The sequence below is a fragment of the Cyprinus carpio genome, chromosome A18 (genome assembly GCF_018340385.1).
Source record: "Cyprinus carpio isolate SPL01 chromosome A18, ASM1834038v1, whole genome shotgun sequence".
Classification (NCBI taxonomy): Eukaryota; Metazoa; Chordata; class Actinopteri; order Cypriniformes; family Cyprinidae; genus Cyprinus; species Cyprinus carpio.
Genome location: NC_056589.1, coordinates 21,192,612 through 21,206,983, shown reverse-complemented (window position 1 = coordinate 21,206,983; position 14,372 = coordinate 21,192,612). Strand labels below are relative to the sequence as shown.

General features: G+C 36.7%; 1 protein-coding gene across 6 annotated transcripts; it reads right to left on the bottom strand.

Moving 5' to 3' along the window:
* Positions 1-40: 40 nt before the first annotated feature.
* On the bottom strand, positions 41-12,985 carry ampd3b (adenosine monophosphate deaminase 3b). 6 transcript variants are annotated; one of them, XM_042775380.1, is made up of 17 exons: positions 12,964-12,985; positions 11,524-11,556; positions 11,296-11,382; positions 6,781-7,003; positions 6,506-6,680; positions 5,683-5,848; positions 4,904-5,123; positions 4,169-4,298; positions 3,890-4,084; positions 3,664-3,795; positions 3,374-3,537; positions 2,698-2,824; positions 2,135-2,298; positions 1,856-1,976; positions 1,366-1,539; positions 1,135-1,245; positions 41-734 (listed from the first exon to the last, which is right to left on the bottom strand). In XM_042775380.1, the coding sequence occupies exons 3-17, from the start codon at positions 11,351-11,353 to the stop codon at positions 558-560; spliced, it is 2,337 nt and encodes a 778-aa protein (XP_042631314.1). In that variant the 5' UTR covers positions 11,354-11,382; positions 11,524-11,556; positions 12,964-12,985; the 3' UTR covers positions 41-557. The 6 variants fall into 6 exon arrangements, with proteins under 6 accessions (XP_042631314.1, XP_018925409.1, XP_042631316.1 ...); XM_019069864.2 differs by lacking the exon at positions 12,964-12,985 and adding an exon at positions 12,103-12,852; XM_042775382.1 differs by lacking the exon at positions 11,524-11,556 and having other exon boundaries at positions 12,964-12,982.
* Positions 12,986-14,372: the final 1,387 nt, after the last annotated feature.

Here is a 14,372-nt window from a genome sequence, read left to right as displayed (position 1 = left end):
ATATTAACTACAATCTAATCAAGAATTGATTCAGCAAGGCTTGTTTTGACACCCATTTATTTATTTGACTTTGAAAGCAGTATTCAAATATTGCTGAATATATACACCACCGCATTTTTCAAAATTCATTAGAACACATCCTTATCAAAACAGCTTAACCGTCTCTGTTGGTATACAAAATGTGCAAGTTCAAGTACACAAGATTTTGTGACAAAACTAAAATGCCACCCCATAGGTTGGTCAACAGATTAACAGCCCCAGATACTCAGGTTGCAAACAAACTAGTTTATCAAGACAAATATTTCTTCCATTTGCCAATTTTCTTCTTTCTTTTTTTGCATAAAACATTCATCTAAACAAAAGAATACATTGTTCAAGTTACAAATCCGAATACTTCCTCATTAGAAAAGGTAACATAAGGCACCAAGAGGCATGGCTCCATGTCTTGCTACCAGAATGATGTATTTCCATGACGCTGGTGCAAGATAAGGTTTTATGCCGATGTCTGGTCTATTCATATGGACCCATGTTTTAGCCTATCTATCACCCTGCCATGTTTATGAGGCTTGTTCAGTCAAAGCTTCTGACTTGACGGCATCCACTAGGAAGCTGAGCTCATTGCACAAGGTCTCGTGCCGATAGGCCATACGGATCTGTGCCACATTTGTCCTACGGATGTCATTTCCCTCTGGTCCATCCTGCAGATAATTCTCACCCAGGAAGTGTTTCTTCTCCTGTGATACAAATTTAAATGTCAGGTTGAGCTAGAAAAACATTCAGCTTTTTTGTATATGAAAGGGCTATAGCATATGGATGTTCAATTTACCATTGGAATGTGTTTAATAGTAGCACTGGAAAATTTTTCTTTAGGAAATATTCTAGGTTCAGTACAAGTTAAACTTAATAGCATTTGTGGCATACATTTTTTGGCTAAAAGCTTTACATTTCTTAAAATTTGCCCCATTGACTGTTCCTCAATGTCACCTCGATTTTTGCTTTTCTTTAATGGAAACGAGGGACGAGCTGAAATTATTTGTAAATTTGAACCCACAATATTATATTGAAACTATATGGTGTCCAAGTCATTTAAGAGATTGAAAACACCTGCTTTATAGTGTAGGAGAGAGAGAGTACCTGATGAGACAGACCACTCTGAAGCACACTATTTCTGGCGATCTCACACACATCACATGTGCTCAGTTTCCACAGTTGTGCTGCAATGGCATACTCCTCCATCAAGGCCTCCTGAAGGTACATAAACAACATAAAATCACATTACCTTACGGCTCTAGATGATTGCACTCAAAGTAGATTAACAATCAACTCATTCAGTGCACTTTATTTCCAGTAACTGCTCTCCCTGACCTTTGTATAGTGGAACTGTAACGGGTCATCTGTGGAGAGAGACACACACAGGCCCTTTTGCAGGAACTCTCTGAGGGGATTTTTGGAATACTCCAGGAACAGGCTGTTATTGCTGAGTGGAGACATTGCAATGGGCACCTGGGCCAAATAATACAGGTACTGCAGGACAGGACTCTATTGAGAAATGGAATAAGAAAAATAGTTAAATCACAAGATAAGACTACATTAATACTATTTACTGGCATTTGATGAGTTTTTGCAAGTTTTTAAAAACCTTTTTTTTAAAGCTTAGTTCAAATGTGTTTTATAAATAAACAGTGCTCATAAACAGCTGTTGAGATAATATTCTCAAGTGAAACAAGTAGAAGCTTAGAGTAGGAAACAGTGCTCCTTATGTCACAACTTAAGCTGATTATTTGTTTGTTATTTGGAGGATTCTGAAACTAGTGTTGTGTGGTTTGACATGCACACAGTCCTCTTTGGGACTGACCTTCTTCAGATTGAGTCCATGAGAGATGTTGTCAGCTGTGAGGAAGGCTGATACCAGATGAGTGATGGATCCAGCCTCACCACAATGAGGACGGAACTGGAAGGTATTGAGACCACGTTCTCTGAAAAAAACAACAACAACATTCAACTATTAAATGGTCTGTGACTTCAATTCTAAAGCATTTGGCTAAATTTGAGGAGATTAGCTTGTCTATTAATTTGTTATGTGATGACAATGGATTTTAATGCTGAAATCAGCTTGATCTTTATAGCGACTTACTTTCGTAGGTTGTTGAGAACCATGATGTTGGCATACATGTGGAAGAGGTAGTAAGTGTATGGTGGGTTTTCCTCCATGGTCCACTCCTCAGGTTTTGGACTCTTATAGGTGAACATGTGATCACTGTGTTTGGACTCATCATCTACACTGTCAAACCCTGTCACCTGCAGAAAAAACATCCAAAGCTTTGCTGAAATCTATCCACGGCCACTTTTTGCCCTTAATTTCCTTAAGGCTTATGGCTTTAATAAAGACTGATCAGGCTTTTCAAATATAGAGGTTCAATTACTTTGACATCAACGACACACTGACTACATTACTAAATTCAGTGGAAACACATCAATGTTTTCTGTTTGTTTTTGTGATTTTATTGTGCGTGACAATTTTACATGAAGTCATAATCATCTGAGAACCATTTAATTATTCAGAAGGGATCTGGCATGAAAGCTCGATCCTCTAGTAAAATGAGTTTAAGCTGTTAATTGCACTGTTGGTTATTAAATTGTTCTTATGTGGCATGAATCTGCTCTGACTGGTCTTGCCAGCTGTGATCAATCACTTACATGTTTCAGGAAGACATACGTTTCTTTGTGTTTCTGAGGGTTAACGGTGGCCTGAAACAGTGGGAGGAAGATGTTCTCTAGCATCTTGGCGAAGTTGGGAACAATCTTCTTTGATCTGAAAATGTCACTTTAGGAAGCAGAGCTAAAATTAAATATATGAAATCTGTATATAATTTACATATACATTATATATAAAAAAATTAATTAATAAAACTAAATTAATATAAAAAATACAAGTACTAAATAATATTGAAATATATATATATATATTTATATATAATATTAAACGTATATATAATATATAAAAAACAAATAAATAAAAAATAAATAATAAATAAAAATTAATATAAAAAATACAAGTACTAAATAATATTGAATATATATACACATTTCATTCAATATTATTGAATATATAAACGTATATATATATATAGAGAGAGAGAGCATCTTAAATATATTGAAATATGTTTATAACAAAAATACACACACACATACATATACACACACACACACACACACACACACACACACACACACACACACACACATATATATATATATATATATATAAATAATTTTTTTCATAATTTTATTATTATTGAAAATACATGACATTATATTTATTTTATATTTCATTTGAAATTTTTATGTTAAGTTACAATAGAGAAGGACTTACTAGATCCTGGGCACCTGTATGATCCATCTCATGTTAGGGGAGTGCAACTTTTGGTTGATAAACCATTTGGACAGGCTTTCCCACTCTTCAGGGGCTCGGCCATAAATTGAGAGACGGGGTTCTGCGTGCTGATATTTACTCTCCTCCAGGTCATGAGCAACCTCCTGTGCAGAACAGTAACAATTTAATTGTTTCCTGCTTAAGAAAATAATCTGGACGCTCTGACAGTTTTAGTTTATTTTAGCGTATGTAATAGCTGCTAAATCAGCATGTGAGTTGATCAGATTTACCTTGATGAGACGTGCAAAATATTCTCCATTGATGTAGTTATCGCTTTTGATGTAGATCTCTCTGAGCTCACTAGCACCTACTGGGTTGTATTTGGAATTGAATTTATCAAAGCGATGAAAGGTTTGTCTGCCCTGTAACAAACAATAGTGGAGTTTCTTATTTACAGATCTATTCTGCATGAAAACGTAGAAAAAGTTAAGTCCTGAGGTCATCTGAAATACGTACCGCATGTACATCCAGTGAATCTACTGTGAGATCATATGGGTCCATTTTTAGATTTTCAAACACCTGTTTGAGGGTAAACTTCTTTCCGTTCTTCTCCAGCACCACTCGGTCTGCTTCTGTCTTATAAGTGTCCTGGATGAACTTCAGTAGATGCTTCTGGTTCATGCAGGCAGCTGCGTGAATGTGCGTATCAACCTGAATATTCACAATTATGTATATTTAGAAGAGAAAAGGATAATTATACATTAAGTAATGTATACACCAATAAATTTGAAATACCTTTCTGACATTGTAGAAGTCTCTGTGAGGAACGCATTTCAGTTCCTTTAACTCTGCCATCTCATTCAGCATTTCATGAACCTGGAACTTGGACATCAGGAAGTTAAGTCTTCTGTGACAATAGGTCTTCCTATAAAAAAGAAAAGGTCTCAATTTATTTCCTTTTTTGTTGAATATCACCTATCCTGTTTATTATTTAGCAACACATGCAAGCAGTGTCATAAATTTTGAGATTGTATTGTGTTAAAGTCATAGTTCACTCAAAAATGAAAATTTGCTTAAAATGTACTCACTCTCGGGCCATCCAAGATATAAAGGTAGAGTTTGTTTCTTTATCGGAACAGATGGAAGCAATATTATAGATTACGGACTCATATTTTGGCCAGAAGAAGTGGTTTAAACGCCTTAACGATGGATTTGTTCCTTACAAACACACAACTTTTGCTTCACAAGACATTCACTGATGGACTGGAGTCATGTGGATTACTTGTGGATTATTGTGATGTTTTTATGGGGTGTTTGAACTCTCATTCTGACGGAAATTATTCACTGTAGACGATCCATTGGTGAGCAAGTGATGTAAAGCTAAATTTCTCCAAATCTGTTCCGATGAAGAAATCTACATCTCTGATGGCCTAAGAGTGAGTACACTTTCAGCAAATTTTTGGGTGAACTATTCTTAGGGGTTGAGATGGATTGATTTGAAGAGCAGAAATATAACATAACCCAACTTACGTTGGTCCATCTGCAATCATGGCAAGGACATGGCTCATGTCAATAGCAAAGGTTTCCAAATCAGGATATGGCAAGCTCCGTGGCTTATCCTGTTTTAAGGCATCTTCATTATTATAGACATATATGATTCCGTCTTTCATCTTCAGGGAGTAGTTCAGATTCTGTGGAAGGTCTTCCATACTGTAGGGATCCTCACCCTCACTTGGAACGGGGCAGCTTTCTGTTGCCATGAAAATAAAGTGAAAAGTTAAAGTGACGTGACATACAGCCAAGTATGGTGACCCATACTCAGAATTCGTGCTCTGCATTTGACCCATCCAAAGTGCACACACACAGCAGTGAACACACACGCCATGAACACACACCCGGAGCAGTGGGCAGCCATTTATGCCGCGGTGCCCGGGGAGCAGTTGGGGGTTCGGTGCCTTGCTCAAGGGCACCTCAGTCGTGGTATTGCCGGCCCGAGACTCGCACCCACAACCTTAGGGTTAGGAGTCAAGCCACTAGGCCACGACTATACAGCATAAAGGTAACTTTTAGATCTGATGAATCCTAATGTCATGTTATATTTATGTCCTGCAATAAATAGAAACATGACAGGTTCTTTATAGTATCACTTTCCCAAACTTAATAAACAACCTACAGTCTTTGAGACAGAATATTAAAGATTTAGAGAAGTAATTTAACACTTATGTCTTCCCATAGCAGTTGTCATTATAGGTCTTTGAACAGTTAATTGTGCATTATTGCTGCATGCACTGTTGCCAACCATGACATACCTGGCAGCACTTCTTCCTCCTCACTCCATTTCGCATTATTGGCACTCCTTAAAAACCTGGCTGTGATCCTGGGAAAGCGGTGATATGCCAGTCGTGAATATTTTTCTCTGATGAAGAGTGCTTTCAGCAGAGTTTTTGCTGCTTGCTCATAGTCCTCGACTGTTATCTGTCAGAAGTGATCATAGATTAATTATTTGTGTACATTTTTAAGAGTGTACCACTATGTTCACTACAGTTCAAAAGTGTGGGTTTGGTAAAAAATGTTTTTAATGTTTTTGAAAGAAGTCTCTTATGCTGCATTTAATTGATCATAAATACAGTAAAAACAGTAATGTTGTAAAATATTATTACAATCTAAAATAACTTTACTATTTTAATTATTTTAAAATCGAATTTGTTACTGATGCATTTTTTATATACTGTACCTCTATAATATTAATTATAAGTTTAAAGTTTTGTAGCTTGCAGTCCATATCTTGTTTTCTATATGCCAATGTAATTGTAATAGTAACAGATATGCACACATACAAAACAGTCATGCTCCATCATATGATGAATATCCAGTAATCAAACAGTAATCATTGTATCATGGATGCTCATGCACAATGCTTTCTTTTTCTAATCTTTTTCTAGTCTACTAATCTACCACCACATCCAGAGTATTTGATTTTGGAACAACACCTCTACTGGTCATGCATAAAATGATCATATTATATACCATTATTTTCTATATTTAATATTTAAGTTACTTATTTGTTAAGTTAAATATTTAAGTTACTTATATTTAATATATAACATATATATCAAATAATTTGCCTCCTACCCCTGCACAGTAGTCTCCACTGATGGTGACCCTCTGGAATTCTGGGATATTGACTGGCAGAGGGCCTATAGGTGTGGATGGGGTCAGCAGGGGTGCAATCACAGACATTGCCCAGTCTGGAGCAACTGATTGCAAGGATATTGACTGGGATCGCATCAGCTTGAAACTCTGTTTCCTAATATGGGGCATACAGCATAAGAAATACATACAGAATATCACATTAATGCAAATTACTGATTGGTTCTGCAGCCTGGACAATATTTGAGTTCACTGACCTCTTGACAGATTCCTCTGACCTCTGCTCCTCTATCTCTTTACGTAGCTCCCACTCCTTGGCCTGATGCAAGCCAATGGGACAGTCCTCAGGGACGGTGAACATGGACAAGGTATTTTTATTGTCTTCTTCCTTCAGAGCTGAAGCATACACCTTCTCCGCCAAGAGTCGCACTCTCTCATCCACCTCGTGGAGAGATATCTTCGTGAACTGACGCGACATTTCTGTAAAAAGATAAATGCCAAGAATGTTGGTTCTTTCTATTATTAGTCAATGTTAATGATCAGGTATCTAGAAACAGCTTATATACATTTGTTCAAAGTATACTCTGGGCTGTACCATTTTCCATCAGCTTCTCAATCTCAAATCCAAGCCTGTATCTATTCCACAAAATCCCTTACCATGTTCAAATGAGTCTTAGTGAAAGTGTATTGTGTGTTTGTGTTATGCGAATAACTATAAAGAGCTGTTGCCAAGACCTGACAACTGAGACTCTTACTTTGAAAATTAATGGCACGTCACTATTTGTTTTATTTGTAATATTTTAGATAAGAAATGAATGGCTGTATTTTGCTGTAATATAAAACCATTATTGAAAGTCGTAAAATGAAGTAAATCTAATGTGGCAATGAAATATTTACGTGTACGTGTCATGGCAGTTTTGCAACTGCACAAATCATGGTTATAAACATGTCTTCAAGTATCTGTCCACACAGTTCAGGTTTCACTCTGCATCCTGTGCCTTGGTCTTAGTCAGGTATCTGTGAGGTTGACTAATTCCCTGTCCTGAGGTCAGTCACTAGATTCCCAAAGTGTCAGACCAGTTGTTGTTGTGTCCTTTGGCAGCAAACTGCACATGGTGCACGGCAAGCACAGCCTTCATTTACTTAGTAGGCAACCAAAAGTTTTTTAAGGACAATCATGAGAAAAGAACCAATAAAAGATGAACTAATGTAATATTCACAATAATACTTGAATGTTTGTTCTCTGAGTAATATTATCAAGAGCATGTTGAATATCACATCATTGTTCTTTCATATATCAGAAAGCTTGAACAATCATCACTGTCAAGAAATGTATGCAGCACATTTGCAAAGTGTAACTTTGTGGTTTAGTTTTAAATGCAACACTGTGAGAAAAGGGACGAAAAAGGAAAGAAAAGTGTCATACAGGGGTTTTCAAACGGGCATCTGGGTCTACAAAAAGACTTGCAAAATGTATTTTTTAAAGTTGTCGGAGTTAACACAATAATGTAAGATATAAATTAAACATTTTATGCAATATTTTAAACAGTTACTGAAAAATATTATCAGTTTCAATTTGATTTAAAAAATTTGGTTAAATAATAATAATAATAATTACATTAAACACAATTCTTGCTATTCAAATGACAGCCTTAGTTGTGAGTAATAATAATATTTACATAAAAACTGTTTGATTTATACAGCGAGTAGAAAATATTCTCTCAGCTTTATACAAAGTAAATATTTAGTGACAATTGAAAAGTTTATCTTATAATAGTTATCTATAATATTGGAAACAACATGTTGCCTTAGTAATATGATGCTTAATATTTTCCTCAAACAGTATAAATGGGTTTGTATTTATTAAATTATATAACTACCATTATACAATTTAATAAATACAACAAATATTAGGAAAGGGATCATCATATTTTGGGGTTCTCGGCATCAAAAACTTTGAAAACCCTGTCATGCAAGAGGCTTTAATATTGGATAAATTATATATGTATTAAAATTTGCATTTACATTTATTTTCAATAACATAATGTTTCACAAATAATTATTTTAGGCCTTTTTTCTCACATGCTCTTTATGGCACTAGTAAGAGAGTGACAGTTACAACCTCAACACATTTCCTCCATTCACACACAGACTCCCTGAGCTATCATAACCTCATTTACATCCTATCAGTTCTCATGTCTTGGCCACCTTCGAATTTCTCATTTCACATCAGATATCACATCTGCTTAAAGTCCCATTCCTATAAACAGTTTTTAATGGCAGACAGGGTTGTGAAGTCAAATGCAAGTTTGTTGATTCCACTTGTGTTGACATGTAACTGGATATTCCACTGCACTGTCAACAGTCCGCAAGCCTTCATATAGAAGCTTGACAAGCCTGTGAGATAGATGATCCCAAGCTACTCCCAGCCCTGCCCATCTAGGAAGCCTAGATACCAGACGTCACTTTCACCACACTTCTAGAACAGCTGTGCCTTACCCATGGAAGTAAAACCCTTTTAATTTATAGCATTAAAAATCAATCATATACAGTATACAGAGAGAGAAAGAGTGAGAACATATCTTACAGTAAAAATATATTACGTAAAAAATATATATACACGTATGTATGTATATTTAAAATATATTTTATAATATTTGTACATTCTATTTTGACAATCACTTAATTATATATATAGATAGAGAGAGAGAGAAAGAGAGAGAGAGATGAAAATCAAATATATTTTAATAATGTAATATTATTTGATTTATTATATATATTCAGAAAAAACTATTTTTCTGAATATCACATAGAATAAAAATCTATTCATAGTAAACAAACTCTTTTGACAATCACTCATTATTTATTTTAACCCACTGAAAATACAGATTCTGCCAGAAGAATTGTGCTATTGTTGAGCTATTGCTTCACATGTGCATTCAACATGTCACCTTTCTATTGAAGAAAAGTTTGCCACAGTTTATCCATTACTTCAGTTTGACCCTTCCAAGTTCAAATCATTTGACTGTCTCTGACCCCTGTTATTCTGCTTGAGCAACCCTATTGTACCAAATGTTGGATTATACACTTTCTCTTACCTTCAACACCTATTTTTTCCATGGTATTACTGGATCTCTGTGTTTGGACTTTCTCTTCCTGTTACTTTCTAACTGTGGTCTTCAGTTCTAGGTCTTGTTCGTCTATGAGGCAGCTTCAGTGTTTTCTAGTCTTGTGTATCCCGCACCCCACTATTTAAAGCTTTTGACAGCATCGTGTCAGCAAAGAGCTTGGCTGGACATCACAACAAGCTGCAAGCTGAACCTGAGATCCTTCTAAATGCTGGCAGGTTCTGGTTATGTCAGGGTAATTTTCCACCCTCAATGTTTTTATAAGAGAATAACACTGTCTTGGCCTTGGCTCACTCATGTTCCAGAAACATTACTTAACTTTTAAAGGAAGGCTGCCTATGCTATGGTTTAACATATACAATGTACACTACATGACGTTAAGAGCCATGTTTACATTCCCAAGCTCAACCTTAGCAACCTGTCATGTATAACAGCTCAACCTGATTTTAAGCCAGCCCACACCAACTATGCCCTACCCTGCACAGGTAACCAGAATCACAGGTTACTCCTTTTTAAGTCAACATAACTCATACGCCACCAGTATACTGTAAGTGCAGTATTATTAGCAAGCTTCTGAAAAGCACAAGCTGACACACACACGACCCAAAGGAATAATCTGTTCCAAACAGCAGAACATAACATCGTAATCCGTCTTCATACACCCCCAGGGCTGAAGTTACACTCACCTTGTTTTGCTGGACCTTGAAATGATCATGGAAGAACACAAGGCTTAAAGTAAATGAGCGAAACATTCGCAAAACACTAATTCAGTACACAGTGAGAGCATTTATTTACCTGCGGCTTTGAGAAGAACAGGCTAACACGCAGTTGTCTCGAAGAGAGTACGGGGGTGACAGACAGAATAGCTCTTTTTATTTGCGCCTATTAAAACCGTGTCTCCTCCGACCTTTCCTCATTTGTAGGGAAACAATTGGGAGAAGCTGAACTCCGCCCTGCAATGTAGCACTGGCTCCATACCTGCCCTTCCTACCGAGCCTCTGCCCCCTCCCCTTACCTCACACTTCTCTGTGTCTGAAGGAATAACTTTCTTTCTACACCATCTCAAAGACAGAAGAGGCTTACTTTCATTTTAACATACAAGTCCTACCTACTTTGTGCCATACATTCACGGTATGCTTCTTGTTTTGCAGCATTTGATTAAAGTTGACTTTACTTTCACAGAATCAAAGCATGCAAACAATTAAATTATATTGAAATCATTCTCATAGGGGTATATTAAACACCAAATAATTAATGTAGTCAAATTGAATGCATGTCATTAGTGCCATTTAAATAACTGTTAAATATCTTTCTTTGCATTTAAAATAAAAACAAACCTTTTTTCAAAGTAACTGAGGCTTGCATAAGTCATCGACATTTGGCATGAGGTAAGTGCTTCATTGCAAAAAGGTTATTTATAGAAACGTGCGGTGCTCTTTTGATAGAGCACTTTATGACATGCTTGCAAAGAATGTTGAGGACACCTTGTCATGCTATGCTTTAAACCTGCTTTAAGTGACAACACCAGACAATATGTCTGCAGGACACCTTTTAAGAGTTTGTTCTAGTGGACCTGCACACTGGCCTTTTACAAGTTAACATGCAGTGTTCAGACAGAATATTATTATACTACGCCAAACTTACCCCTCCCTAAGCTCGGCGTCGATTGTTGCTTGGATAGAGGAGTTCCTTTTCTGCTCATTTTGTACAGCGTTGTAGATGCAACACGATCTATAATGAAACCAGAGAGACAGAGGCAAATTCCTCATGTTCTTAAAATACATTGCAGAAACATTCTTGAAAATTCCACAGTAAAAACACCATGATAAATGTATGTTATTTTATAAGAATACATCAACACGGACTGTTTACCTCTCAGTGAGTTAATGACAGCTAACAGCCAATCTTGTGGTATTGAAAAACAAAACAGGAAAAGGAAATCTGTAAGAACTAACAATCTAGCACACTATTACTACAACGTCAGATACAAAAGCAAAACACATAAATTATTGTTATTCCCTACTGTGTTTACTGAATATCCTGAGCACTTCTTTTACAGCACATGCTACATTTTACTGGAGTTTTAGGGTAAAACAGTTCCGTTAAATGCTTATCTACAAGAACACAGTTCTGCAGTTCTGAATAAGGAAATGCAACATTCAAATAATGCTACCACCCCTGATAACTGTACCATGTTTAATCCATACATGTTAATGGTTAATCCACTTTACAAAGGGAGATGTGTAAACAATGCAAGACAGAGACACAGTAAGATTATGTACATGGATTAACATTAAAGAAAAGCAGTGTGGAATTAAGCATGAGCCCAAAACAGGTTCAAACCTGCAAGAGATGCTTGAAATGAGGCCACAGGTTACAGCACTTAAACTGTAGTAACCAAACAGCCAAGGGGTTAGTAATCTGTTTTAAAACAGATATTAACCAACTCACCTTAGATGTGCAGAGCTCTGTTGTTGTAGTTTTCTCCCTGCAGTCTTGCTGTCTGTGTCTGTGTGTGTGTGTGTGACTGTCCCCTGAGACACGCTGCTGTGCTCTGTAGTGCAACACTCATTGGGTGTGAAGATATGCCTCAAAAATGTCACAGCATTTAACTCTTTCAGTGCTGGTGGTGGAAACGTGTTTTTATGAGGCTTGAATCTTGTCTGGTGAGGTTTTCTGGGTATTTATTTTCTCTGAAACTTTTATCGTGTGTTGCCTATCTTCTCAGGGAGACTTTCGACGTTCCGTTGTTATACCGTATATTTGCATATGGAAACAAAAATGAGCGCACAAAAAGCCACATTTTGGTTGTTATTCACTGTGTACACATAGGCTACACCTGCCATTTCCATTCACCTGAGCAGAGAACTGGCACTGAGAAGAACTAGAATGCTAACTGATGCTAGCTTTCACACAGAACACGTTTTTGCGCTCAACTGTACGGCTTTTAAAATTGTAACCATATAAAAATATGATACACGCAAGTCACTGACTGCTGCGCCGCGTCTTTTCCGCGTCTCTCGCGTGGACGAGCACCGCGTTTTCAAGTCGCTGTATCAAATAATGTGAACTTCAACTTCTAGCTACAAAACGCATCTCGAGACCAATTCATCTTATTGTGAGTGTACATTAATTTAAGTGTAATTTTTATAAGTAGGCTACAATTCTTTTAAATGTACTAACTTTTCTTTAAATTAGAAAAAAAAATTTTCTTTGAAATGGTCTGTTTTGCTTATCTCCCCAACTCCTCACGAACAATGTTTCGCAAGACTGCCTTTTTAAGTGTAGGTTAAATGACAGTTGAATTATTACCTTATCTTTACTTTGCTTTTGATTTTATCAGTGTTCTTCATTTTGTTAGGCTACTTCACCTTTTTAGTTCTAAAACGTGAACTTTATGGCATGTTGCTTTAGCCAGCGTGTATAATAATTGAAAGGGAAAGCGCGCCCTCTGTAATGTAGTTTCTTATGCAAGATGGCATCAACACAAAAGGTGTAATATTCCGGTCCACTAAATAATTATTTATTTAGTTATTTTTTATTTATTTTATTTATTACATTCAAGGCATAGAACTGAAATCTGCCATGCAAATAAAACAGACAATTTTTCCTCACTCTTGCTGGAGTTTAATTGGTTATTAATTAACAGGTGTCACATTATTGAACGATTCATGTGGGGGGAAAAATGCTTTTCATTATAGCGATATGAACTTGATAAACATCTTATTTCAAAATAAACTATAAACGCCCTTTTTCTGTATACAATAGTTTCTTAAGAATACATGTACAGTATGTAGATATAAATATATGAACTTTTAACATACATCATTTTCATAATATACATCTTTGTACACAATAATAGACTACATAACATATTAAAGTTAAATATTGCACGGCTCCCACAAAATATAATCAGTCTTCAAGTATATGGATGTCCTTTAGGACAACAACAATCATTTCTTCCATACAAAGTTTTCTCTCTGTTCTTCATCATTGGTCCTCCAGGGTAAATAGCTTTAAGTCATAAAAGTCGGTTTCCTTTTCCACTTCTTGCTATTTTCTCTCCGTCCTCTTTAATGAAAGTTTGGGCTGGCAGAGTTCTAGGCTGTTCCTTCATTTCTCCAGCAGAGGGCGCATCAGTGCTGCAGAAGACACAGAGAGTCAAGTCCCAAAGGTCCATTAGAATGACAAGAATGCTTGCATTGACCACTAATTTCCTGTCATATTGCCTTAGACCCCCCCCCCACCCACACACACACACACATATATCCCAACTGATAGCACTCCTTTTTTCCACAACCACTTTAAGTGACCTGAATCCTTCTCAGTCCAACCCAACAGGTAGAGGATGGAGAGAAGGATGCTCCAGTTACTCCTTTGTGCCTGAAGAGAGTACACTAACGTTCAGCAAAGGAAGTATCAGAAGTATCTTAGTAAACTGAGCAAATGAAAACCAAAGGCTCAGGACAAACCGCAGAGGTGTTCACCGGTTGTTCTTTAATCTCCTTTGTGGATGGATTGTGGAAAGTTAGTGCAAGGAGGTTTGTTGGGAACTAACGTCTCCTCCGCCGTCCGTAGCCCTTGGAGCTGATCTTTTCAGTGGGGGCGTTGTTCGTCTTTGAGTTGATTTTATTCAGCAGGTAGGCCAGTTCGTGCACCGAGCAGGTGGACAGAATACATCCCGCTCTTTCCACTCTTTTGACTGAGTAGGCTGGATCTGT